This window comes from Bombyx mandarina, chromosome 17 (assembly GCF_030267445.1).
Source record: "Bombyx mandarina strain Sakado chromosome 17, ASM3026744v2".
Classification (NCBI taxonomy): Eukaryota; Metazoa; Arthropoda; class Insecta; order Lepidoptera; family Bombycidae; genus Bombyx; species Bombyx mandarina.
In genome coordinates, this window is record NC_143223.1 from 8861364 (window position 1) to 8888215 (window position 26852).

At 37.2% G+C, this 26852-nt stretch overlaps 1 protein-coding gene across 2 annotated transcripts; it reads right to left on the reverse strand.

The window, feature by feature from the left end:
- On the reverse strand, window positions 1–24924 carry LOC114240604 (uncharacterized). 2 transcript variants are annotated; one of them, XM_028171205.2, is made up of 28 exons: window positions 24687–24924; window positions 24185–24323; window positions 23750–23910; window positions 23088–23260; window positions 22464–22675; window positions 22118–22238; window positions 21691–21778; window positions 21195–21297; window positions 20494–20647; window positions 19254–19311; window positions 18675–18852; window positions 18313–18380; window positions 17925–18179; window positions 17430–17599; window positions 16363–16524; window positions 15434–15616; window positions 13896–14185; window positions 12031–12168; window positions 11481–11669; window positions 10880–11401; window positions 10708–10806; window positions 9387–10620; window positions 8111–8298; window positions 6710–6874; window positions 4869–4929; window positions 2998–3173; window positions 1348–1471; window positions 1–187 (listed from the first exon to the last, which is right to left on the reverse strand). In XM_028171205.2, the coding sequence occupies exons 1-28, from the start codon at window positions 24723–24725 to the stop codon at window positions 157–159; spliced, it is 5481 nt and encodes a 1826-aa protein (XP_028027006.2). In that variant the 5' UTR covers window positions 24726–24924; the 3' UTR covers window positions 1–156. The 2 variants fall into 2 exon arrangements, with proteins under 2 accessions (XP_028027006.2, XP_089590455.1); XM_089734329.1 differs by having other exon boundaries at window positions 2998–3152; window positions 24687–24916.
- Between the last annotated feature and the right edge of the window lie 1928 nt (window positions 24925–26852).

Sequence of the window (26852 nt, forward strand, 5' to 3'; positions counted from 1 at the left end):
TTCTTATATAAGCACTTTAATAAAGCGACACAATTATAAAACTCATTGGCGTAAACATCGGATAATCATACATAATCATTTATTATTGCAAATCACACTAAAGCTGTTTCCCTACTTTCGTTTGATGGGTAGATTTCGTTTCTCGCGTAGCACTCATTAGCCGCGCCAGCCAGTGAACGATGGAGACCTAAGAGCCGTGGAAACAAACTTAAATGAGTACACACGTGGAAACGCAATGCTTACACTAAATACTTACTAATGCTATTATTGATGATGTTCGCAATTCTAATCTATAGATATATGTATAAATAGGCATAAATAAATTAGTTAAGTGCCGCACTGTTCGTCAACTGATTTTGGAACGATGTTCCTTATGGGACGATGCGGAGGGGTACCCTAATCGGGAAAAGCGTCCGTAACGTAAGATTTTTATTAGTAATGCACACAGTGTACGACTCAACTTTGTAATAACGTACAAAAAATAACATATTTTTTTATCATTCATTGATCACGATCTCAGAGCGTTCGTTTGCGCAATACACTAACTCTTATGCAAACAACAGTGAATGAAGTGTACCACAATAAGTTCGCACGTTACCGAATGACCGTGGGTTGTTGCGAAATCTGCCGTTTTATTTTCTTTATACCTCGAATAGAACTTAAAATTAATATTTTTATAATAAGGAACTTCGTTCCTATCCGGTGTCCCACGACACCACACATCTTTTTTTTTCTTCGTTTTGTACAGTAGCAATTTACAATTTTTTTTATGTCGAATGATATAAAACATTTTAGTGTCATTTTTGTTTGTAAATTATTTGTTTGTTAATTTTCTTTTTATGAAGTAACAACGGCGTTATAAAGAAATGCAATATTTTGTCTTTTTTTAAAAGTTAATACCCGTACAAAATATTAATAAATGGAATTTAAGTCTTATGTAGTATTTTATTATAGTCGAATTTCGATCATTGGGCGAAAATTCTATAACTATCTTGCATCCATTGCTGGATATACCATAGGCCTCCCACACTCAGCAGATTCAGATATTTTTATTGGGTGGACGAGCTCACAGCCGACCTGGTGTTAAATGGTTACCGGAGCCAATAGACATGTACAACGTAAATGCCGCCACCCACCTTGAGATACAAATTCTAAGGTCTCAGTACAGTTAAAACAGCTGCCCCACCCTTCAAACCGAAACGCATTACTGCTTCACGGCAGAAATAGGCGGGGTGGTGGTACCTACCCGGGCGGACAGTAAAATATTTGGGCAAATAGTAACTACGTTATTTTAAACAAAACGCAGTTGGCGCCGCAAGCGTGCTCACGGCTGCTCAAAGTACTCACGTATTGAAACTTGGAGCTTGTTGCTGTTGTTGCTGACCAGATTGCTGAGCTAGATTACCGAACGTGAGGGTGTTCTGCGTCGCTAAATTCTCGAAAGTCGAGTTCGACTGTGTAGACCCGAAACCTGAACATTAAAAGTTTTTGTAAAGACAAATTTGGTGGAACTGATGAGGAAATCAATACGGACACATGGATTAAAGAAAAAAGGTAGGAAATGGAAACGTTTCGCTGTCTCTCTCTCTCGCAGTGTTACACCTACCTGACCTGGCTGTGACGTCATAAACCTTTACTTTTTCTGGTTATCCGATAATTATTTAACCGTTATCATTAAATTAGTTCTATGTAGGCAATTTCTCGAAGGATTTACAACATATAATTTTTAAACAATTTTGGAATTTAACATTCTATATTAGAGGCATTTTTCCCGGTCACCTCTGTGCGTATATATTTTTTTTTCACTGGTGTCATAATATCGAGGTGTGGAAGACTATTGTGTAAGACTAAAGTTAACATTTGGAAAAAATATCATAACAAAAAATAAACTTCTTCAGCTATTTGAACGGAGAAAATTTAATTTCGAATCGAACTGTTGATGCTGATAAAATGCACCTTTAATTACAAAGATAAATGTTAGGTTTTTAAAAAAAAAAAATATTGCCCTTGTAGGCAGGCCCAGACGAGCATACGGCCCACCTGATGGTGAGCAGTTACCGTCGTCCATGGACTTCAACAATGCCAGGGGCAGAGCCAAGCCGCTGCCTACAGCTTAATACTCTCCACAAGCCTCGTTTGAACGTAAGCGAAATGTCGTTTAAACCAAATATTCTTTCACCATTCGACATGTAAACAATATCTAAAGCTATCCCCAGACAAAAATTAAATTACAGCGCGTTTCAGTCACATCTATACTAATATATAAATCTACAGTGATTTTTAGTGAACTACTGATCCATGCATCCGATTGACTTGAAACTTTGTATTCATGTAGAAAATACATGTACTTAATGGATAGGCTAATATTTATATTAGTCTCTCTACACCAGTTGCGGGGGCGTTAAGGATGATAATCTTTGTGGGGGTGAGAAATAATAATGTTAATTTTAAAGGCTTCGTCAAACAGAACGCGTACTTAGCGCCGCGTTTTAACGTCGCGCTCTTTTCATGTCACACCAATTGACTAGATGAGTCTAAAGCTCCTTGACGCAAAGCATTCGCCAAATCATAGTGCCTTTCGATAGCAGTGTGAAAATTTAAAAGTATTAAGAAATCAAGTGATTCAGATGTGGCATTGTATAAGCATTGGTATTTTATAACTATTTCTATCAATTTTTCGGGCATTATCCAGTATTTTAATACACATTCACTCGGACGCTAAAATAAAATTTGTAAAAAAGTACAACGCCTGATATCAAAGCGTCCTAACGCCGCGACAGAGCGTTGCGTACTGCTAGCGCTGGGGATCTGTTTGACGGTATGTTACCATAGTAGTACAACACATCTCGGCGTCATAGCGCGCCGTCAGTTTAGCGCTCTGACGCGCGCTAATTACGTGTTCTGTTTGACAAGCCTTAAATGCCCAGCGAAGCGGACGGGTACAGCTAGTAATTATATAATAAAAAAAAATGGCATGGTACAATCTGGTGTTCTTACCTGATATAGGACTGGCCATGCCCCCAAACATTTTCCCGGGGGAGGTGTTCCCGAAGGCGGGAGTGGCGCCGAACACGCTTCCAGAACCGAACGAAGCCGGCGCTCCAAATCCGCTGTTCGGGCTCTTGTTGAATCCACCGAAAGACCCAAAGCCACTACCCGTAGGAGAACCAAAACTGTTCCAATAAAATACCAGTGGTTTTATTATCTATATCTACGCTTGAAAGGCAAACGTGACTAAGCGACAATGCGTGAACTTTACAGTAGACTAATTTAAAAATGAAATACCTGAAAAAAAAAATATTTTAACGAATCTAGCTGTAGGATTGAAATGATTTTAATAGACCTAGAAATATATATATATTTTGGCACATCGAATATGGTTATTTGCCTATCATTTATGTATAAAGCAGTCATTGTCGCTTAGTCACGTTTGTCTTTCAAGCGTCGATATGTATAAAAATGAATTACTGTTCGTTAGTCTCGCTAAAACTCGAGAACGGCTGAACCGATTTGGCTAATTTTGGTCTTGAATTATTTGTGGAAAGTCCAGAGAAGGTTCAAAGGGTAGATAAATATGAAAATTCTCGGAATTAAATAAAAACAACAATTTGGTTTTTCCTTTGATGTGTCCCCCGTCGGAAAAGCTAAGGTCTTTTATTTATCGATTGAGGCACTACGAAGTCTGCCGGGTCAGCTAGTACATACAAAAATATCAATTTAAACGAATCAAATTCTTTATCCACAAGTTGATACACGAACCGTTGAATTTGCAAAATCATAAGCCAATTTATCAAGTTTTACTTAGAAGAAGGCGTTTATCCTTCTCCATTAACGGCCGTCTGGTGTAGTGTTAAGTGACATGGTCACTACACAAGGGGGTCACGGGTTCGAATCCCGCCAAGGGAGGATATTTGTATGATAAATATAAAATGTCTTATCCAGGGTTATGGATGTATATCAAATATATGTATGTGTATAATAAAAATATTACATTTATTTCCGTTATCTGGTACCTGTAGCACAAGTTCTTTACGAACTTACCACGGGACCAGTTAACGTGGCGTGATTGTTAGCAAATATTTATTATTATTATTATTATATTATTATTGTGTCGTATTCCTCAATGCTGAGGGTCGCGACCATCCTTATGTAATCTAGGATAAAAGTTTCTAATACATCAGCTACAGAGCAAAAACTCAGTATATATAAATATAGACTCAGTGGAAGATCTTTTTTTCGTACCCCAAAGTGTAAGCTTTCCCGTTAATCACAAGAGGACAAACTGATTTTACATTTATATCGCACACTTGTATTTATTTTTGCATTGAGTACGTTTCTCGAATGTTCCAGTTGTGCCGAGAGTGTTCTAATGGCACCTAAAATTTTCTCGACTTAGACGAGACCAAAACATTCGAGTATGTTCTAGTTCTAGCATGAGAATGTTCTGGAAAATTGTAGACACAATTGAAACGTCTATAAAGCGGTAATGTAGGCGACTTGAAGGCACCTTCTATTCGAATCAAAGCAAAACTGCGAATTGTGTAGGTAAGGTTTACCTTACGATTTGTAAGTATTTCGATAAACAATTGTGTAGGTAAGGTTTACCATATGTGTTGTAAGTATTTTGGCGAACAGTTTTATACATCCTTACCCGCAGCTCATAACATTATTAAATCACTGCCATCTATTTTATTTCAATCAAAAAACCTAACGCTGTTTGGGAATGTTCGATTTTAGTGCTCATCGTCTTACCGGGGGTCTTTAAATGATATCTATTCTTAAGCAGTTAATTATAAAGGAAAAGTATATAGCAATATTTATGGCAACATTACTATACATTCGAGGCACTAATAAAATTTTTCACTTACCCAGCAGACTGACCGAATGTTGGCTTAGAACCGAATGCAGCAGGGCTACCAAAGCCGGGAGCTGTAAGAGATATTCGAATGAGCACAACATAACGCAAAGATACCTCAAAAGAAAAAACAAACTTTGCTATATTTCTATTATTGGGTTAGAACGAAGTAAAACTTCTTTTTCGATGAGTAGTAGTATTGTGGTTTTCTTAATTTTTTATCCTTAAATCAAATTGCTCTTGTAATAGAGAATGCTGTGTATAAGAGATGCGACATCTTCAAAAGTTTTTTTTTTTTTGCTTAGATGGGTGCACGAGCTCACAGCCCACCTAGTGTTAAGTGGTTACTGGAGCCCATAGACATCTACAACGTAAATGCGCCACCCACCTCGAGATACAAGTTCTAAGGTCTCAAGTATAGTTACTTTATATTATATACATTTATATTATATATACGCTATATTAAAATATATTGGACGCTACTCGTTACTAACGCTCGCGCTGGCCTGTAACAGGTACTCTACGCGCATGCGTTCGAGTGCCGCGCATTCACTTTCGCTCTGTCTCTTTCTAGTATGGTAGCACTAGACGATTAACGCAACCTTGTTAGAAGTCGCATTAGAAGTTTCACTTCAATATGATAATTATTAATTTATTTATTATTTATTTATTTAATGAAATATATCCTTATACCCCATTTTTCTAGGTCTTTAGCGAAACACAGATGTATTTACAGTTTAATTTTGAGTTATATTACTTACGACGTTTCGATGCCTTACAGTTTTCGTTAGCACTCACGGATGACCGTTTACCACTACCGTATTGTTGCAACGTAAAAGTATATACCCTTATAAGATTTTGATAGAATTTTAACAATTTTAATAGTACAATAGATGTACTGATATGTTAATAAAATTATATTCTGGCGAACCTTATGTACAAATTGAAAAAGGACAATGAATAAATCATTTACTTGTTTGTTTATTTGAAATCAACGTAGAACACAAAACTAAATTTTTGTTATTATTGCTAGATTGGTTTGCCTTCGGATTATTTATTACTTTTATAAACAGTGGACAAAGTCCCATACGCTGGACTGATCAAATGAAAATCCTTACCAAAGCCCCAATTAACAGCTGTCAAGGCTTTAATTAACAAAGATTCCGCATGACCATGCTCGGCCAAGAGTAACAGAGTCAACGTCTTCCAAAACACGTCATTTCGGATCCTCTCGATCCACTAACAGTGCTTTTAGATACCCCAAGCACCGGTCATCGTTCTCGTCGAACCCATCGCTTGCGACAAAGGGCTCGGCGAGTAACTAACTAAACTTAACTAATCTACAGACACAGTCCACGGAGTTTCTCGCCGGATCTTCTCACTGGGTCGCGTTTCCGATCCGGTGGTAGATTCTGCGAAGCACGGCTCTTGCTAGGGTTCGTGTTAGCAACGTCGTCAGGTTTAAGCCCCGTGAGCTCACCTACTAGTTAAGGTTACGCTGGTATTGTCTCTCTAGACCAGCCTTTCCCAAAGTGGGCGATAACACCCCCTTGTGGGCGCTGCAGGGCTTAAGGGGGGCGGTAAGAGACCCAGAAAAAATAGGGGTGTTGTGTAGAGGCTTGGGAGGTGATTTGTAATTTCATCTAGGACTCTTACACATCGACTGAGCTCTCGCTATAGCGGTTTTTAGGTAGGTGAAAAAATGGGGGCGCTAAAAAATAATTAATTCTGAAAGTGGGCAGTAGACAAAATAACTTTTGGAACCCCTGGTTTTGACCATCAGCTTAGGTAGGACAATATAAAAAACAAAAGTAACAGACTATGATGATGATTATAAACTGTATTGTTACTAACCCGCTTGCTGTTGCGGAGAACCGAAGACTGAAGGCTTAGTTTCGGCGCTACCGAATGGCGAAGTCTGTTGGGTGCCACCGAAGGCTTGACCGGACTGAGGCGAGCTGAAGCTACCACCCGAACTGTTCCCAAATATCGACGAGCTCTGTGTTGTTGCCTGTTGACCTGTCGGGCACGTATGCATGTTGTCAGGTTTTGTACTTTACTCTTTTTTTTTGTTTTTTTTTTATTGCTTAGATGCGTGGACAAGATCACAGCCCACCTGGTGTTAAGTGGTTACTGGAGCCCATAGACATCTACAACGTAAATGCGCCACCCACCTTGAAATATAAGTTCTAAGGTCTCAAGTATAGTTACAACGGATGTTCCGTTATAACTACTGAACCGTGCATCCGATTGACTTGAAACTTGGTATCCATGTAGAAAATACATGTACTTAATGGATAGGCTAATGTTTATATGAGTGTTGGACTCCCTAATAATAATAATGACAATAAATAATAATGTTAATTCTAAATGCCCAGCGAGGCGGGCGAGTACGGCTGGTACTCTATAAATGTGACATTAGTGAACTCTTTGTTGTCAAGTCTCTGCCGAAGTAGAATTTGAGTAGGACTGGTGGCGCGTATATATTATATTCAACAAATTTGCGCTTTCCATTAAACAATCCGTAACGATCACATATTGAAGGTGTTATACCAAATTATAACAATTAACATATCGATAGGTAAAAGAAGGTTCAAGTGAAATTTACATTAATACGCGCCATTTATCTTTATAGATAGTTAAAGGTCCGTTTTATTTGGTATTAGCATCAACAATTCGATGTTTTTAATCAAACTTCAATTAAGTTTAGTCCATTCGTAAAAGTGAAGAAGGTTTTTTTTTGCTATGATATTTTGTCTAAATTTTAAACTCTTAATGGCTCTGCTGTACAGTAGCAAAAATGTCGCTTAAACTAAATAGCCTTTCACCCCCAAAATGTAGGCTATATTAAATGCTTAACGATTCTAGCAATTTCACATTTTTTAAGACCAGGAAGTCTTTCAACCTCGCGCGTCTACTATTTAAGCTACTTGTAAACACTTTAGTTCAGCGGTCGGGGAACCGGGGTAAATTACCCCAAATGGGGTAAAATTAAACTTTTGTGAGTAAAAATATTGTATATATTATATATTGAAGTGAAACTTCTTTAGAATCGTTAAATTTTTAGTTATTGTTTTCTTTTCAAAATTATCATGGGGGCTATAATATGAAAGATACTAAAAAGAAGCGATTTTGTTTTGTTTTGTTCTTCGCCATGGGGTAATTAAAACTTACACAAAAATATTTTGGGGCGACCGCTGCTTTAGTTTGACTTTTAGTTAAGACGAAGAATTAATAAAAGTATAAATAGCCCACCAAATCCAGTTGTGCCGAAGCCAGTGTTGCCAGCGGCGTTACCGGATCCCCACAAATTCGTAGCGGGCTTATCTCCAAACGTAGTTCTACTGCCGAATATCGAAGACGCACTGGAATTCGACTGACCAAAGGTTGTACTGCCTCCGAAAACATTAGAACCGCTGCTACCGAAAATAGACCCCGACGACCTGAAAACAATTATTTAAATTAAAGTGATGATGAAGTTGACGTGGTGAGCTTTGTAAAATTGTATTAAATCACCTGTATCCTTTTACCCAGACACGTAGCTTTTCTTAGCTAAATATTGTTTCAAGTCATTGAGACCGTGGGCGGTTTTAACGTCTCCTACAGCCATAGTTTCTTTTAGTATCGCGGCATTTTTTTTTAGATAATAAAGTATATTTTCTAGCGTACGCGAAACGGATTCGTAAATTTAAATTGTGGAGAGATATACGACAAAGGGAAGATCTTCCACCGAGCGGGTGATATTGCTCGGTAGACCGATGGTCCGAATTTTCGGAACTTGTATATATGCAAGCTTATCTTGAAAATGTCATAAGCGAGATTCAGTCATCTGTTAAATAACTTGCGTTTTTATGATGGCTAGTGCCACAAAATTAAAAACACTTTTTCAGTTTAACACGAATTTCTCGAACTTTCCCGTATGCCTGCACACTGCAGTGACGTCATCATTACAATGACAATGTTTGTTTATTGTTATTCGACATGACACGACTAATGAAACGTTTTTTTTTTATTGCTTAGAGGGATGGACGAGCTCACAGCCCACCTGATGTTAAGTGGTTACTGGAACCCATAGACATCTACAACGTAAATGCGCCACCCACCTCGAGATATAAGTTCTAAGGTCTCAGTATAGTTACAACGGCTACCCCACCCTTCGAACCGAAACGCATTACTGCTTCACGGCGGAAATAGGCGGGGTGGTGGTACCTACTCGTGTGGACTCCCAAGAGGTCCTACCACCAGTAATTACGCAAATTATAATTTTGCGGGTTTCATTTTTATTACACGATGTTATTCCTTCACTGTGGAAGTCAATCGTTAACATTTGTTGAGTACGTATTTCATTAGAAAAATTGGTACCCGCCTGCGGGATTCGAACACCGGTGCATCGCTTCATATGAATGCACCGGACGTCTTATCCTTTAGGCCAGGAAGACTTCATATTTTACAACGTATTTTAAATTGCCCTAGTATTTTAAATGCTTCATTTTAGTAATCACTATTCGTAAACTATGTGTTGTATTCCTACCCTCCAAATATATTCCCACCGGCGGTCGGAGACGCAGCGCTTGTAGTCGAGATACTTGCGGCTGCAAATAAATTAGATTCACCGCCTCCAAACAGAGATCCGCTCTGGGCCGCCGTCGTCGGAGTCCCGAATAACGATGCTTGAGTTGTAGACGTCGGAGTACCGAATATAGACGCCTGCGTCGTTTGCGTGTTAGTTCCGAACACAGATGTTTGAGCTGGCTGGGTGGAGCTACCAAACACTGAGGTCTGAGTGACAGCGGGGGTCCCGAACACGGAGGCCTTGTTTTGCGACGGAGTCCCAAATACCGAGGCTTGACTTGTCTGAGTCGGACTACCGAACAAGGACGGTTGAGTCGTTTGGGCGCCGAAAACGGACGCCGAAGTCGTTGGCGTCGCGGTACCAAACAACGATGTTTGTGTTGTTTGGCTCGGCGATCCAAATGCCGCAGCCGGTGCAGCCGAGGTTGGCGTCCCAAACACCGACGCTTGGGTCGAAGGTTGGCCAAACACTGACGACTGATTCGCCGCAGCTCCAAATATGGACGAGGCTTGTGTGTCTGATGCGGCGCTACCGAATACGCTTTGAGTCGTTGTAGTCGCAGTCCCGAATAGAGATGGGGCGCTTGTGGTAGGCGTGAACACACTCGCAGTTGTCGTGGGTGTGCCGAAAGCTGAAGCTTGGGTTGTGACTGCGCTCGGTCCGAATATCGAAGATGCAGTTGTCGGGCTAAGTGTTGACGACTGTGTGGTCGCGGACGCCGAAAATACCGATGATGTTGATGAGGCAAAGGCAACAGTTGAAGTCGTTGTGGGCGCCGCAGTTGAGGTCGTTGTTGCTGCCACAGTTGAGGTCGTTGTCACACTCGCGCTAGGTACTGCGGTCGATACAGGTACAGGCGTTCCGAATACTGATGTGACCGGTTTCGGTGCGCTAAGCACCAATGGTTTTGGTGACTCACTGGTCGTGGCTGGTGGTGTCCCAAATATGGAACCCGTCGCAGATCCTCCAAATATAGAATTTTGTGTTGTAACACTAAAAGGCGTAGCTGTACTGAATATTGAGCTAGATGCTGTAGTTTTTGGTTGTGATGCGACGGCTGTTCCAAAAATGGAGACAGCAGAAGTCGTCGCTGGTGATGCGGTGTCAGTTTCTGTTGAAGGTTCATCCTTTGTAGGCACATCAGGTTTCGGCTGGATCGGTGAAGTAGTTGAAGCGGCTATTAGCTTGGAAGCTAAAATATAATTTTTGTATTAAATTATACGTGTTTAGTAAGTAACATAAAATTGTAGTAACAATAATAAATGCATTAATACGATACATTCGTTCGCGGCACTGAATATCGAAGTTGTACTAGATGTGGCTGGAGTATCAGGCTGCTTGGCTGTTTCAGATTTCATTTCTAGCTTAATCGGAACGGCTGTAATAAAAAAATAAAACCTTTAATAACGTTTTTTACGTTTAAATATGTTCTTTAAATTCCATGTACGTACTCTGCGTTGTTAGTACATTCGAACTTGTTGCAACTAGTTGAACTACCGGTATCAGCGGTGACGGTTTAACTATTTGCGGGACAAACGTTTTAGGAACATTTTCTTTTTCGGCAGTCTTTTGAACGACTTTAGATTCATCGTTGACTTTGGCCGCTATGTTCTCTTTTGGTTTTTCTATCGCGTTTTCATTGTGCTTCACGACGGCTCTCACTTCTGTATTCGGTACTTCTTGATGACTTTTCAAAACGTCCGGTACATTAGAGATGGTGGGTGCAAATGGGGTAGTTGGTTTCATACCAAACAGGTTGGTAATAGGTTTATTAACCTTCTTGCTGTCGGCTGGTTTTGCTGCACCTTCAGGTTCGCCGGTTTCACTGGATTTCACAGAAGCGACAATCACAGGTTTGGGTTCAAAAACCACAGGCTGTGTTTGAGCACTCGAAGACAAGCTATTTTGACTAAGTCCAAGATTCGCTGTCGACTTATTGGCCGGCACTAACGATTCCGCAGTATCTGGTTGATCTAAATTTTACAACAAAAGCATCAGTTGGGTTTAATTACAAAAATATATACGAAGTCTTATCTTTTGTTTTAACCTTACTTGAGAACGGAGAAATAGGTGAGCATATTTTCTGTCCCATGAATTGCTTCAAGTCATTGTTGGGCGTTTGATTTGAAGACGGATTAGGTACAGACGATGTATAGTAGAATAGGGGTGGTGCATAGCAAACTCCAGTAAACTTAAAAGAGTCAACAGGAATTCTAAGTCGCGGTTCTTCGGGCTTCGGTTCTGGAATTTTTATTATTATTTTATTAATACATTATTTACATAAGCTATTAAGAAATTCCCGCAGCTTTTAAGGTTCAAACAAGTAAATTATTGACTAAAGATAAATTGCAGATCTTCTAATTAGATCAATTATTTACAGGGAAAAATGTAACAATACACAATAAACAAAATAGAGTAGACTGGCACTGATTATTTTTCTAAGTAATCTATTTATAGCACACAGTAATCTTTGTTTACATTGATTAGACTAGGCATTATTTACATTTAGTCGGGAATGCAATGAACGATCATTATGACAAGAGATATTAAGCACACACATAAGTATGAAATATTCAACAAACATTCAATCATACAACCATACCGGTAAACAATGTTCTAGTGACGTTTTGAAGTCCCGGTACTGAGGGTTTGCTTTGAATGGGCGAGAACGGCGCTGCTGTCTCTGGAAATTGTTTTGTTTCCGTTTTAGGTTCAGCTTTAATAACATCTTTAAGGGGCACTGAAAATAAGACAAGGAAATTAGATTTCTGTATTATATATATATAAATTTTTAAAGATAAGAAGATGTTAGTGATTTTACTATGGCATTCCAATTATGCCGTACCTTTTCTATTGTCTGACACAAGACTAGCCCTTACATTATGTGTTAAATAATGGGTAGAATTTAAAAGAAATTTAGATCTTTTAGTACTTCAGACCAAATTACGTTGTAAATCATAATATTCTAAGAATTAACCAATCATAGTTTGGAAATGTATTTCAGTTAATTTTATTTAATTAATTATTATATTATTATTAAAACTGGGAAAAAATTACACATGGTCACCTGGCCTCAAATTAGGATTCCCCATGTTATGGGTACCAGAGACTGACATACATACTTATATACGTTTAAATTGATACATGTATAAATAATACATACACCCAAACAAAGATCAAACAAATCTGTTCATCATTTGAATGTTTGTCCGATGTGGGAATCGAAGCCACGACCCTCGGCGTAACAGTCAGGGCCACTAACTACTGCACCACCGAGTCAGTCAATGTTAGATGGGTATCAAGAGCAAGTTTACTGGTTTTTACTGGTGGTTACTGATGGTAGGACCTCTTGTGAGTCCGTACGGGTAGGTAACACCACCTTTCCTATTTCTGCCGTGAAGCAGTAATGCGTTTCGGTTTGAAGGATGGGGCAGCCGTTGTAACTATACTTGAGACCTTAGAATTTATATGTCAAGGTGGGTGGCGCATTTACGTTTGTAGATGTCTATGGGCTCCAGTAACCACTTAACACTAGGTGGGCTGTGAGCTCATCCACCCATCTAAGCAATAAAAAAATAAAAAAGTAGCCTTATTGGCATAAGTAGCAAATAGAAGAAAGAGCGCGAATGTCACCCACCTTAAAACATTGGGTCAAAATCTCAATTGCATTTTATAACCCGTATCCTACCTGTATGATCTCTGCGTAGCAGAATTTTATTGTTAATTATATTTCTTCCATTGTATAGAGGGCGTTGACCCGTCAACGCGACGGTAATAAGCTCACCGTTCACCTAGTGTCGAGTGGTTACCGAAGCTCGTAGACATCAAAACATGAATGCCGTTCCTCACCTTGAGGCTTGACCTTATCCCTTCCTCGTGGAAGTCATTCGTGAACATTGGTTAAGTACGTATTTAATTAGAAAAAAATGTACCAGCCGGCGGGATTCGAACACAGGTATCGTTATATCGCTCAATATGACTATATACCGGGCGTTGTAACCTTTAAGCCACGACGACTTCAAACTCGATTTGTTTACTCACTCTTACGTCAAACGTATTTTGTACATTCAAACATTTAACCACCAGAAAAATTCACAATTTCCAAAACATATCATATATTCTTTATTACTTACTATAAAGTCAATGATTATGTCGAAGATTGCACAAAGTGGGAATGAGTGGCTCGCTCCGGGCATTTCAATATTGCAATAATTGTTAAGTTATAATACTCATTGTAAAAATGAATATTAAAAAAAAAAACGTAACAAAAAAAAACTAATATTTAAAAAAAAAGACATGATCGCTGAGTTTCTTGCCAGTTCTTCTCAGGACGGAGGCTAGTTTTTGTGAATTGGCGGTAGTTCTTTTAGACGTCCAACAAGTATGTACTTTCATTTATGTTGAATAACAATTTTTTGATTTGATTTGATCAAATCAAATTTAATATTTAATTTAGTATTAGCTCACCGCTTTCTTCAACAGGTTCAATTTTAACTTGCACTTCTTTGTTTACGTATTTTTCCGCGCTTGTTGCTTGTTGAGCTTTTTCCTGCATAGATTTTTCGTACTTAGACCGCATCGTCGCCAAGTGATGTCCCATTTCAATGTCTACTGGCTTTATTTTAACTATTTTATGGTTCGATAGCATATCTCTTAAAGCGTCGTACTTTTGCGGCGTGAGCAGGGGCTTCTTTGTCTTCGTTTCCGGTTCTATGCTCATATTCAATATGTTCTTCGTTAACTTCGAGAGAGGATCTCTGTGAATATTGATAAAAGTATCTTTATTATATTTTAATACATACACATAGGCAAGTTTATGCGACAAGGAACCAGAAATGGACAAAGAAAAAAAATCTATCGAGCCCAAATGTCGGTGATTTCAACTACTGTTTCTAATGTATTATAGAGTGTTGGCAACTCCAACATTTTAGCATGGAAAATAAAATTATATGACTGGCAACATTGTTGATGTCAGTCTCTTCCTTTTTTACTTTTCACCGCGAGCGGACGTGTTTATCATATTAACAATATCAAGTGTATGGACATTCAAATAAACCGTATTGCAGCACAAAGCACAAGTTTTCTTTATATCAGCAACCGGCCCATACAGCCCGCACCAAAACATAGATCTATCCAGAATTTTGAAGATTACAATATCGAATTCTTGGAAAATATAATTGAATTGAATTATTATAATTATAATTGAATTCTTCCATATGACTCCATACAGAGGAGGGCCGTTCGGATTGTCGATAATCCCATTCTCTCGGATCGTTTGGAGCCTCTGGGTCTGCGGAGGGACTTCGGTTCCCTCTGTATTTTGTACCGTATGTTCCATGGGGAGTGCTCTGAGGAATTGTTCGAGATGATACCAGCATCTCGTTTTTACCATCGCACCGCCCGTCACCGGAGTAGAGTTCATCCATACTACCTGGAGCCACTGCGGTCATCCACAGTGCGTTTCCAGATATCTTTTTTGCCACGTACCATCCGGCTATGGAATGAGCTCCCCTCCACGGTGTTTCCCGAGCGCTATGACATGTCCTTCTTCAAACGAGGCTTGTGGAGAGTATTAAGCGGTAGGCAGCGGCTTGGCTCTGCCCCTGGCATTGCTGAAGTCCATGGGCGACGGTAACCACTCACCATCAGGTGGGCCGTATGCCCGTCTGCCTACAAAGGCAATAAAAAAAAAAAAAAAAGAATTCTTCAAATCGACTGGTGGTAGGACATCTTGTGAGACCGCACGGGTAGATACCACCACCCTGCCTATTTCTGCCGTGAAGTAGAAATGCGTTTCGGTTTGAAGGGTGGGGTAGCCGTTGTAACTATGCTGACACCTTAGAACTTATATCTCAAAGTGGGTGGCGCACTTACGTTGCAGATGTCTATGGGCTCCAGTAACCACTTAACACCAGGTGGGCTGTGAGCTCGTCCTCCCATCTAAGCAATAAAAAAAAACGAAATTAATTTTCGATGCATTTTATGAATTCTATATGTAAACTCACTTGTTCCTAAAAGGAGTGCTTCTCAACAACGACGGAGATTTGCTTAACGGTAATATGTCACATTCCTTGAGTGCATTACGCAGGTTCCTTAATACGGTCTGTTGTCGGCTCAGGATCTCTTGTTGCTTCACCAGCGGCTGGTACACATCGTCCAGTCTTGGGCGTATCATGTACTTTCCCTGTCTGAATATTATTGAATAGTTAATTTATTAAAGATGTCGGCTGCATAATGTGACTTGACTAACATTTTTTTCCTTTTTATTATTAAACACTAATTTGTTATGACCCAGACGTAAGGATACTTGGTCTTAAAGCCGGTATCAGAGTCGAAAACACCGAAAAGTAAATATCGCCGTTTTTGACACACGAAGTAGCTAGTTTTATTTCAGCTGTTCCCGCCCTCGAAATAAGAACGATTGGTCTTCGCAGAAAAGACAGATTGTCGGCACCTAGAGGACTTACAAAGTACCAGTTTTTTTTATTAGAAGAAATCTTTCTAGCCTGTTAGGTAAGACGATAAGAGGACGCATTGCAAAACGTAATCCTACAGCTGGTACTGATTTTGTTTAAGGCAAATAATGTCTAGCATTACATAATAATTTAGATTATTATAAAAATCGAACACGTAAAATTAATTAATTTACGTAATTACTTGGAGAAAGGCGTCTTGTGAACGTGTGGGTGTAGAGACCAACTTGCCTATTTCGGCACAAAGGAATCGCGGATTCGGCTCTCAAAGATTTTATACAATATAACATATTTCATGTCTCACATCGGATGATGAAATTTACGCTTTAATATCACAAGTTGCAATGGTTAACAAAATTATACTAGACGAATAAAAGCATCACCCAGTATAAATGCAAAATTTAACTTTAAATTAAAATTTTATATATATATTTTTTTTTGTAATGTCCTACAACACTTACTTGGCATTTGGATCATTCTCGACTATTTCGTTCCATTTATAATCCAGCGCTTTCTGTGCTTGTTCCAGTTGATTCTGCACGTAATAAGCAAGTTTCTTCACTGATGCAACTTTTTTTATTGTCAGCGGATCCGCTTGCGTCCATTGTTGTAGATCTTTGGTGCTAATATAATGTTTCGTAGACACAATGTTTATCAATTATATCAGCTTAATTTATTGTAAAATCAAAAAGACAATTATATTACTTTTTTATTACTTATATGGGTGGATGAGCCCACGGCCCACCTGGTGTTAAATGGTAACCGGAGCCGGAGTTGTAAGGTCTCAGTTTTGTAGTACAACGCCTGCCCCACCTTTCAAACCGAAACGCATAACTGCTTCACGGCAGAAATAGGCAGGGTGGTGGTACCTACCCGTGCGGACTCACATTATGTCCTACCACCAGTAAATTTTCTACTTTTACTGCCAAGCGTAGATAATTTTATAGTCTTTCCGATTCTGAAAATCTAAGTCAATTCTAATGATATTTTTTTATCATACCAAATAATTCCTTAGAGAACGAGACGCTATGTGTACTCTTATCACGCGATGCGACTATGCCGGGGTTCAAGCCTCGCAGACAGGAACCAAATTTATTTTACGTAACGTAACACGTATTCACGAATTACTTCAACAATGAAGGAATAACAGTATTGTATTAAATTTTGCCCACTGAGTTTCTCGCCGGATCTTCTCAGTGGGTAGCATTTCCGATCCGGTGGTAGATTCTGCGAAGCACGGCTCTTGCTAGGGTCAGTGTTAGTATCACTTCGGTTTGAGCCCCGTGAACTCACCTACTAGTTAAGGTTACGCTGAAATAGCCTCTCAAGGCTATCAGCTGAGGTAAGAAAAAAAAACTGATATACTGTGAGCCAGCACGGGTGAATACTACAAATCATCCTATTTCTATCTGCCTGAGGTTAAAACCGCCGTTATACTACATATATACAATTGAGACTTAGACGTCATATCTCATAGCGACATTGGCGTTCACCAGACTACAATATAAAAAAAATTATCTTAACTTACTTAGCATGTGTACGGGCTTCTGCGACTAGAGCGCAGGTGCGGACAAGTTCCAATTTTAGTTGTATTATCGCGCCCCTTAAGTCTTCCAGTGAACAATCTTTCTTGAGCTGCTCAGAGTCTAGCGAAGTTAAATTGAAATTTGCACTTATAGATTCGATGTCGCGTTGAAGCTGTAAATGAAATGAAAAATGACAATAAAATATAGATATACCATGTAAGGGTTTTTGGGTCGTTTGACGCAGGGACCATCCACTATGCGAATGTTTTTGCTCGGTAGGTAGACAGTCTGTAGTGTTTGTTAAGAACAGAAGTTTTTTTTATTGCCCTTGTAAGCAGACCAGTATACCTGATGGTGAATGGTTACCATTGCTCATGGTCATCAGCAACGCTAGGCGCACAGCTATGTCGCTGCCTACAGCAGAGAGTAGAAGTAACCCAAGAAACTCTCTAGAGGGGAGCTCATTCCAAAGCCAAAAGGATCTCTATTTGGCGTACCTTAACTTGAGTTTCCCTCGTTTTAACCATAAACTTGTACAGTTCCATTTGGAAATCGTTAACTTCTTTAACGAGCATGTTCTTTAATTCTTGATTAGCTTTCATTTTATTGATTCTCTCTTGTTCTTCTTTTAGCGCAGCGTTCTCCTGTATCTGAGGGGATTGAGGAGTTGGAGCCACTGCCGGTTTGGGTTGCGGTTGGTGTATTGTTTGGTTCGCGGCAGCCGGTGGTTTGGGTTGAGATAAAGGCTGAAGCTGGAAATTATAAAAAAAAATCGTCAGAGAGGTACAACAAAAAAGGTTAGGGTAAACCGTACAATTTTGTGCAATTAGTAAATTAAGCTTTCATCGAATTAAGGGTTTATAAAAATATTACATGAATACATACCTGTTGTTGCTGTATGGGCGGTGGTGATTTTTTTTCTGGCATTGCTTGACTATTTTGATTCGTTGCAGCTAAAGCAAAGAATATGTAGAGTTTCATTAAATAGTTAAATTAAATAAATTTACTAAAATAAATAATAAAATAATGTACTTGATAATCGCTAAAACTTAAAATTAATATTTGAAAAAATCAAAGTTACTGACTTTTAATGGAACATTTTAAGTGGAAAAAATATCGATTACATCCTTACCCTTTTGTTCATTATTTATTCAGGCTCAGACGGAGCGGGACACTGTTTCGTGTTTGCAGCCGCTTTTATCGATTTATAAGACGTAACTATTATAAAAAAAAAAAAAAAAACTCACCCGATCCAAACATTGAAGTGAATTGCGGTTTTGGTACTTTTATTACATTGGATGCACTCAAGCCACTTGTCGGGAGTTGGGGCTGAGCTGCAAAATTGCTAACAGCGGGAACAGATGCTGGTGGATTCGGTTGTTGTTGGATGGGCTGAGGGGCCGGAGCTTGTTGGATTACTTGAGGCTGAATGTTAGTTTCTAATGTCATTATATGGCACTAGCCGTTATGGGCATTTAAAATTAACATTATTAGTTATTTTCATTATTATTAGGGAGTCCAACATTCGTACAAATATTAGCCTATCCATTAAGTACATGTATTTTCTACAGGGATCAATCGGATGCATGGTTCAGTAGTTATAACGGAACATCCGTAAAAACCACTGTAGATTTATATATTAGTATAGATTTAGCTATGTTCAAAATTTTTGCATTTCCTGTTTATTAAATAGGATTTGAATAAGCTGTTGCGGACACGACGGTACTATTATTACATTAATTAGTTCAGTTTCGGAAATAAAGTGGGGTGACTGATAATATTTTTACTTATATCGATAGTATAAATACGTAATGGATCATTACTACCTTGGGCTGAACGATCGGTACGGTTGAAACTTCTTCTGCTGTTTCGCCAGGTATTTCACTGAAATTAAAACTATGGTTTAAGATATATAGCTAAGGCAAAACGATATCATTTATGATAATGTTTATGGAGCAAATATCGTTCATATTTCGAAGAGCCAATAAAACTTTTCCAATGGATCTTTCATTAATATGTCGAATGCCATGTAGGTCACCCGTGCCCTACGCGGCGCACTGAAGTCTATTGTCGATTTCTGTTACTAAGCGTCTGGATTGCCTAACTTTTTTTTTTATTGCTGAGATGGGTGGACGAGCCCATAGCCCACCTGGTGTTAAGTGGTTACTGGAGCCCACAGATATCTACAACGTAAATGCGCCACCCACCTTGAGATAGTTAGTTATAAGGTGTCAGTATAGTTACAACGGCTGCCCTACCCTTCAAACCGAAACGCATTACTACGCATTAGCAATAAAAGAAAAAATAATGCTATTGAAATGAATACCGTTATAAATTATAATTTATTGAACTATTGCTATTTACCCTATATTGTATCATCATATTAACAACAAAACATTAGCGTGAAACAATCAACAATAAGTGACATTTCGTCAAGGCCTTCAGAGCTTTGGTGTTAAACATTGGATATATAAATATTTAACACTAGCCTCGCCCCGCGGCATCCCCCGGAGTTATTGTCGTACCGCGCGCAACATGGCGGGCTTCGCCTATCAATAATAAAATTTAATGTTTTCGAAGCGAAGCGAGGGCGGGTCGCTATCAATAATAAAATTTAATGTTTCCGAAGCGAAGCGAGGGCGGGTCGCTAGTAAGAAATACAATAGCTAAAAATAAAAAGTCAACTTTTCATCTTGTGATATGTGGCCATCCTTATTTATTGCGTACAGCGGGTGACGCCGCGGGGCGAAGCTAGTTTAAAAAAAAGTAGCCTAAGTTACTCCTTATATCATCAGCTACCTATTGAAACCTATTGAACCTTGTGAAAGTCTCATCAAAATCGGTGCAACTGTTCCAGAGATTAGTCGGAACAAACAGACAGACAGCCAGACAGACAAAAATTTGTAAAAAATGTTATTTTTGTGTATGTACCGCATATATATTCATATGCATGTAGTAAAAAGCGGTTATTTCAATACTACAAACAGACACTCTAATTTTATTTATATGTATAGATTAAATACACTTGAAAACAATAACTTATTTATAATATTTTATTATCATTACCTCGTTAATGATGATGCGGGTAACGTGAATTGCTGAGGTGGGGCACAAACTTGAGGGGCTCCTCGATTCAAGTTCACAATATTGAATATTGTTAGAAGACCAGATTGTGAAACGATCAGCAGGGACGGCATGTATGGAAGCGTTTCATTCTCACCTGTACACAATATTGAGTTAAGTTATTAATTTTAGAACACGATTATTTTCTTGTATACATTTCTTACGGGCCTGTTAATGTTTTTGTAGTACATATTTGTTTTTTTTTCTATTGTGAATCTATGAGCATTGATATATTATTTGATTACATCTAATATCTAGAAGCTTTATAGGCTATTTATTCTATAATATTTATTTAGAAGTCTAGAAGGTCTAGAAGCTTCTTACTTTTGCTTAGAAGCTATTAGAATTGGATCTATTGTATTACAATGATACTTGATATGATATGTATCTTTTTTGCGAAATTAATTTTTTTATTTTTATGAATTTAAACTTAATATATAACCTAGGCTAAGAATAAATCGAAAAAAAACATACTTCTAACAGCATCGTTATTTTTATTGTCTTCGTGTGAAAATGGATTCTATTTTATTTTATTTTTTAGTACACACGACAGCTTATGATTTTCCAATATAAGCATTCCGGTGTGTTATTGACAATAACACACACAACAATATTAGATTAGTACAAATTATGGTATACAATACCCCAAGGCAGTTGTTGTATGGCACATGTGTCAATAGCTATTCCCACAGGATAATTCTCCAATTTCTTGTCTGTCAATGGTAGCTCTGGTCTGCCTTCGTCTGTCTAAAGAAAACGAAATATAATTATTTAATTATTAGAAAGTCGAAAGTGTTTTTAAGGTACTGAAATTTTAATTTAAAAATAACTTAATCGAGAAGATTACATAATTATATGATCTTTTTTTTTTTTTTTTTATTGCTTCGGTGAGTGGACGAGCTCACAGCCCACCTGGTGTTAAATAGTTAATGAAGCCCATAGACATCTACAACGTAAATGCGCCACCCACCTTGAGATATAAGTTCTAAGGTCTCAAGTATAGTTACAACGGCTGCTCCACCCTTCAAACCGAAACGCATTACTGCTTCACGACAGAAATAGGCAGGGCGGTGGTACCTACCCGCGCGGACTCACAAGATTATATGATCTTTTTTTAACTATTTCAACAGTTCTACTTACTTGACACCACTGTATCCAGTTGGAACCGTCAGTCGATGCCAGGGTTGCTATTTCCATGCTATTTGATGATGAAGCTAAAATAATATTCCTAAAAATAAAACACATTATGTTATTAATCACTAGGTTAGACCGGTCATGCCTTGCTTTATTCAAATACAAAATCAAATATTTATTTTTTTGCATTTTAGCAAGCACCTCACTCTCATACAACGCCAAGGTAGTGAAGAAATTCGCTTTCTGCTATGCCTTATGGAACAAACATTTTGTTACAGTTTTTTTTTTCATAGAAATTTGGGCTAAAGCGCCTACAACGCGCAAACTTCAACGCAATTCAATAAAGAATGCGCAAACAGATGAAACACGTGCTAACAAATAAAGATACATTTTCTGAAGATATCGTTGAGTTGAAAAATTAAAAGTAACTAACCATTGTGCTATCCCAAGTAGAAAATAATACCAGGGCCTGATAGAGCCCATACTGAAACATACATCTTCATAATTAAGGCAAGTAGGTTGTCCTGTCTTTCCAGCATTCACTATTGTTACCGCTGCAATAAAAAAAATTGAATATGTTAAATGTTTATGTTATTGCTCACTCTTGACACAAACTCGTGCGCTGCGGATAAATGGATTTTGCAGCTCATTTGATAAAAAGATTTAAATTTTAAATGTGATTGTGGTTTCAGAACTTCTTAGTCAACCTCTGCTGGATCTGTCTGATGGATCTTTTCCTTAATAAAAGTATTATAGAGAAGTTAATTAAAAATACATACATGGCCGGCTGCCATCGCCAATACTTTTATAAACGACAGCAAATTGAAAAGTGGATATCCAATACACAGCTAATGCTTCAATTGAGGATCCTTCAGGTAACATCGGAGCTGGTATGGTTTTTGCAAGAGTCAAGTCTGGTTTGTACTGACACAGTGTCCCGTCATTGTTACCTGTCACCAACTGTTTCCCTTTTGGACTCCAACAAATACATCTGTGAAATAAATTGATAGAAAACCAATCATGAGTGGAAGCTGCAAAATTAAAACTCCACTCGAGTATAACTCTGTAGTATTTGTGTTGTAAAGGATAAGAGGCATGCTGTTGTAACTATACTGAGACTTTAGAACTTATATCTCAAGGTGGGTGGCACATTTTAGGCAATAAAAAAATCCTCAAGAGAGGATAACATTGCATAATAAAAATCTCCCCCATAACATTTATAAATTTGAGAATTATTAATATATGAAATTAAAAATTGTTTTAAATTTATAGAGCGGCAGGTCATTGTTTGGGAGATATAACACTTTTTTAAAAGTATATTTTAAAATTTAATATTTTTTAAAAGTCATAATTTTTGTTTCGGTTGTGAAATAGTTCATTAACAAAAGCAATTTAAAACTTACCTAGCTTTTGTTTGTACTTTCTTGACCTGGTTTGTGGTAACTTGACAGGCAAGTAAGGTACCATCTTGGAATGCTAACGCTAAAGAGTCCGGTATGCAAGGGTTCCATTGTAATGCTGATACAAATGTTGATGAATTCACATTGGTCTTCATAAATATTGATGGTGATACATTCTGTGGAATGAATATAAGAGGATGAAACCATTTGTATAAAGAGAGATCACATCTTCTAGAGTACTGTATTTCGTTTAATCAATAGATATTTACTTTAAATATAACTACATATTTAGAATTAAATTACTAAATACTGACAAATACTGAGCAAGACAAAAATTCGTAGGTCAGAACTAATTGGAAGGTGGCAACAATTTCAATTGACTACAATTTAGTTAGCCTTTCTTTCATTGTGTTGTACATTTATTCATGAGTAAACTAAGGTCTGCTCTTAGGTCCTTGAGACATCATGTTAGCATTAGAAACAAATAAATTGACAGCTTGTTAACAATATACTGGAATAGTATAAATGCATAAAAGAGGGGATAGATATTGCATAATATGAAAATGCATTAAAAGAGTACTGTGTTATAAGGAGGATTACTAATACTGTATTATATTTCTTAATTATTAATTCAATTATCTTAATAAATACATTAGGTGTATTACCTGATTCTGAAAGTCTGTGACTTTAAACACGGAAAGAGATTGCGAACCAGCCACTGCAAGTAGTTCATCATCGCAACTAACAGCAATATGCGTAGCACACTCTTGAAGCTTCACATTTGTATGTTGTGTCTCATTAGATATCAGTTGTTTTAGGGAATAGACTAAAACATTTATAAATAGACTACTCAAAATAGATGTTACTTGAGCTAGTTCATTTGAATATTGAAAGTGTTGCTATTTTCTTTTAAAAGTTGTTTTACTAACTTTAGGGTATTTAAGTGACTTTTACTTAATTTCAGTTTCACAATTTATATATTGGACGCATATGTACACTCGGAAAACATTTTTTTATACCCAAATTTATTGTGATCAACATAATGTATTTCAAGTTTTATGTCATTCAATTAAAATTTATTTATATATTTTTTTATTTACCTGAAAGTGTTCCATCAGGAGCAGCAATGAAAACAATGCCATATTTGCTGCTACAGGCCACCAAATTGTAACCCCGATTTGACAATTTTTCTGTTGTGTTAAATACTTTTGTCTTGTGTTGCAATTTATACAACAAATTCTAAAAAAAGAGATTATTTGGATTTGTTATTATTTTTGTTTGGAATTTGTATTGTATTGGATGCTATGAAATTTATAGCCATTCATTTCAAATTATGGTCTGTGATTTAGTAATTTTTTAATTTATAAAATACATTTTATATTTAAGATCTATTAAAGGAAGCTTTTAAATGAAATGAGAGCTTATTTTTATATCCTAATATTCATGGGCCAGTTTTAATTATAACATTTTCTTCTAAGCTTTGTTGTGTAACGTTGATTTCGGTTTTTTTTTCAATTCATTTATTAATAGGCACTAGTTATCCTGCCTGAAGTAAAACAATATTTATAATTTAAATCTTTAGAAATAAAATTAAAAACCTACCGGTTCATCAATAGAATTTGGTCCATACTTTGATTCCATGCTGCAGTCGGTTTCAAAGTTCTACCTACAGCTACCTCACAAAGAATACCTCAATATCTTTATCAAAATACGCGCTACAAGCTGCGTTCAATACATCGGTAATTTATTGATTAAGGATACAAAATTCGAGGAATATTAATTTGTAGCACAATTGGCAGTCAATTCATATCGTTTTGAATCATAGAACCATAGATTATACACTTAATCATAGAACTATCAAAATATGTAATAGGTAGTAAATTGAAGTATTTGCAGTTGACTAGGTCTAATCTGTGAGTTAAAAAGACTTGACTTAAAGGTCCTAGTTACCAGGTCGTAAAATCCCTTGAAAAAAGAGGGCGTGCTACACGAAAGGGATTCGTTGAATGCTCTAACAATTTGTATGTAGTGCACTTTTTCGTTATAATATAATGACGTTTAGTGTGCTTGAGCGAATCAGAACGCATGTTGTGGGCTTAGTGCGGTTCAAAGGGCTTTATGACAACGAAGCTTACTGGCGTATTTTTGATCTCCACATTCTATTTGACAATTTTTTCAAATATGTAATCTTAAAAAAAATATTAACATAATACTTATTTACAAAATAGTATGATTGTGTCGCTTTCATTCCATCTAATTTAATAAAATTCCAAATTTTTGTCTGAACATCAATGTGAATATGTTGGTTACAAAAAATTAATTAATCACTAAATTCGAGGTTTTTTAAAATAACACTTTTCAGATATTTTTTTATTGCCCGTGTAGGCAGACCAGCATACGGCCCACCTGATGGTAAGTGATTACCGTCACCGATGGACTTCAGCAATGCCAGAAGCAGAGCCAAGCCGCTGCATACCGTTAAATTGGCTGTAGATGAGAGGAAAATCTTAAAAAAAGTTATTTGACTAATTTAAACAAGTATTAATCATAATTTGTTACGTACTGTTTACCTACACAATTAATTTTATGGCGGGAACGTGATGTAAAACGTTATATTTTGTTAAGTTATGTATTACTTTTTTCATGACGATTTCTAACAGTTCATCATTTTCTTTTTGTAAGCGATTTTTCTACGAGATGTCCACGACGACCTTTGAACCCGAAGGAGGTAGGAGTGTTGTTTTATTTATTTCCCTACCTAATCGTTGGTAGCCTAAGCGGCTATTCCAGATACTCACGGGCGCAAAAAATTCGCTATCATTGTCCCAAGCCACACTGCCGTGCTTACGATAAATACAGTAAGTCACATTTTTGTCGATATTGAGTTAAGTATATATTTGGAATGTAGAGATTGAGATCTACATTTCTGTATATTTAAAATTTTAAAATGTGGTATAGAAACTTAAATAAGCTTAAGCATAATTACAGTAAGAAACATTTTGCGCCAAAACATACTTATTATAATTGCAGTATGGGCACATACGGTTGATTTTTTCATAAAGTTTAAACCATTTCCTATGTATTGATACAGTAAGTAATTTTGCTGTTATTATTTTTAAGATATGAGTATTTTTCATCAAGTATCACTGAAACATATTAGCAGTAAGTACCACATACTATTATTATATTAATTGTTGAAAATAAAACATTAGTTACTAAACCTTAACATATCTACAGTAAGTTGAACTTACTGTGTATATGATAAGTCAGCAAATTAAAATATTTATTTTTATGCATAGTCGTAACAACAGCAAGATTCACTACTGTAATTATATTAGGAATACTTCATATTATGCGTAGACTTGCCTGGAACATGTTAGGTAAACACGTTACTTACTGCAAATATTATAAGGTGTTTAGTTAAAGTTGAGAGGGCTCATTATTACTAATGTATAAAACAGATCATAATGAATTGTTTCAATCACTAGATTTTTTACAAGCTAAAATTGTGAAGACCCAAAAGTTTCCTGAGGTGAAGTCTAAAAATAGTCCCAGAGGAATCACTGCAGATCGTAAAGTAGATATTATACAGAAGCTTGTACCTCTGATGCCTGAGAATAGAAGAGATTTTTGGTTAAACATTTCGAATTCTGCAACAAATCTATTAACCGAAGAGTTTTGAGTTCAGATTATATTTTTTTAAATAACAGGGGTTATTTAAAATTGCCGTTTTATTGTAATAGGTACCTACTTCAAATTGACATAGAA

Bases quoted from the DNA above. Each gene is read 5' to 3' on its own strand.
- LOC114240604 (XM_028171205.2), bottom strand. From the start codon at position 24,725: ATGGAATCAAAGTATGGACCAAATTCTATTGATGAACCG. The intron at 18,180-18,312 runs GTATGTATTCAT...TATAATTTCCAG, and splicing joins CGCCCATACAGCAACAACAG to CTTCAGCCTTTATCTCAACC. The intron at 15,617-16,362 runs GTAAGTGTTGTA...AATAATATTCAG, and splicing joins GAGAATGATCCAAATGCCAA to ACAGGGAAAGTACATGATAC.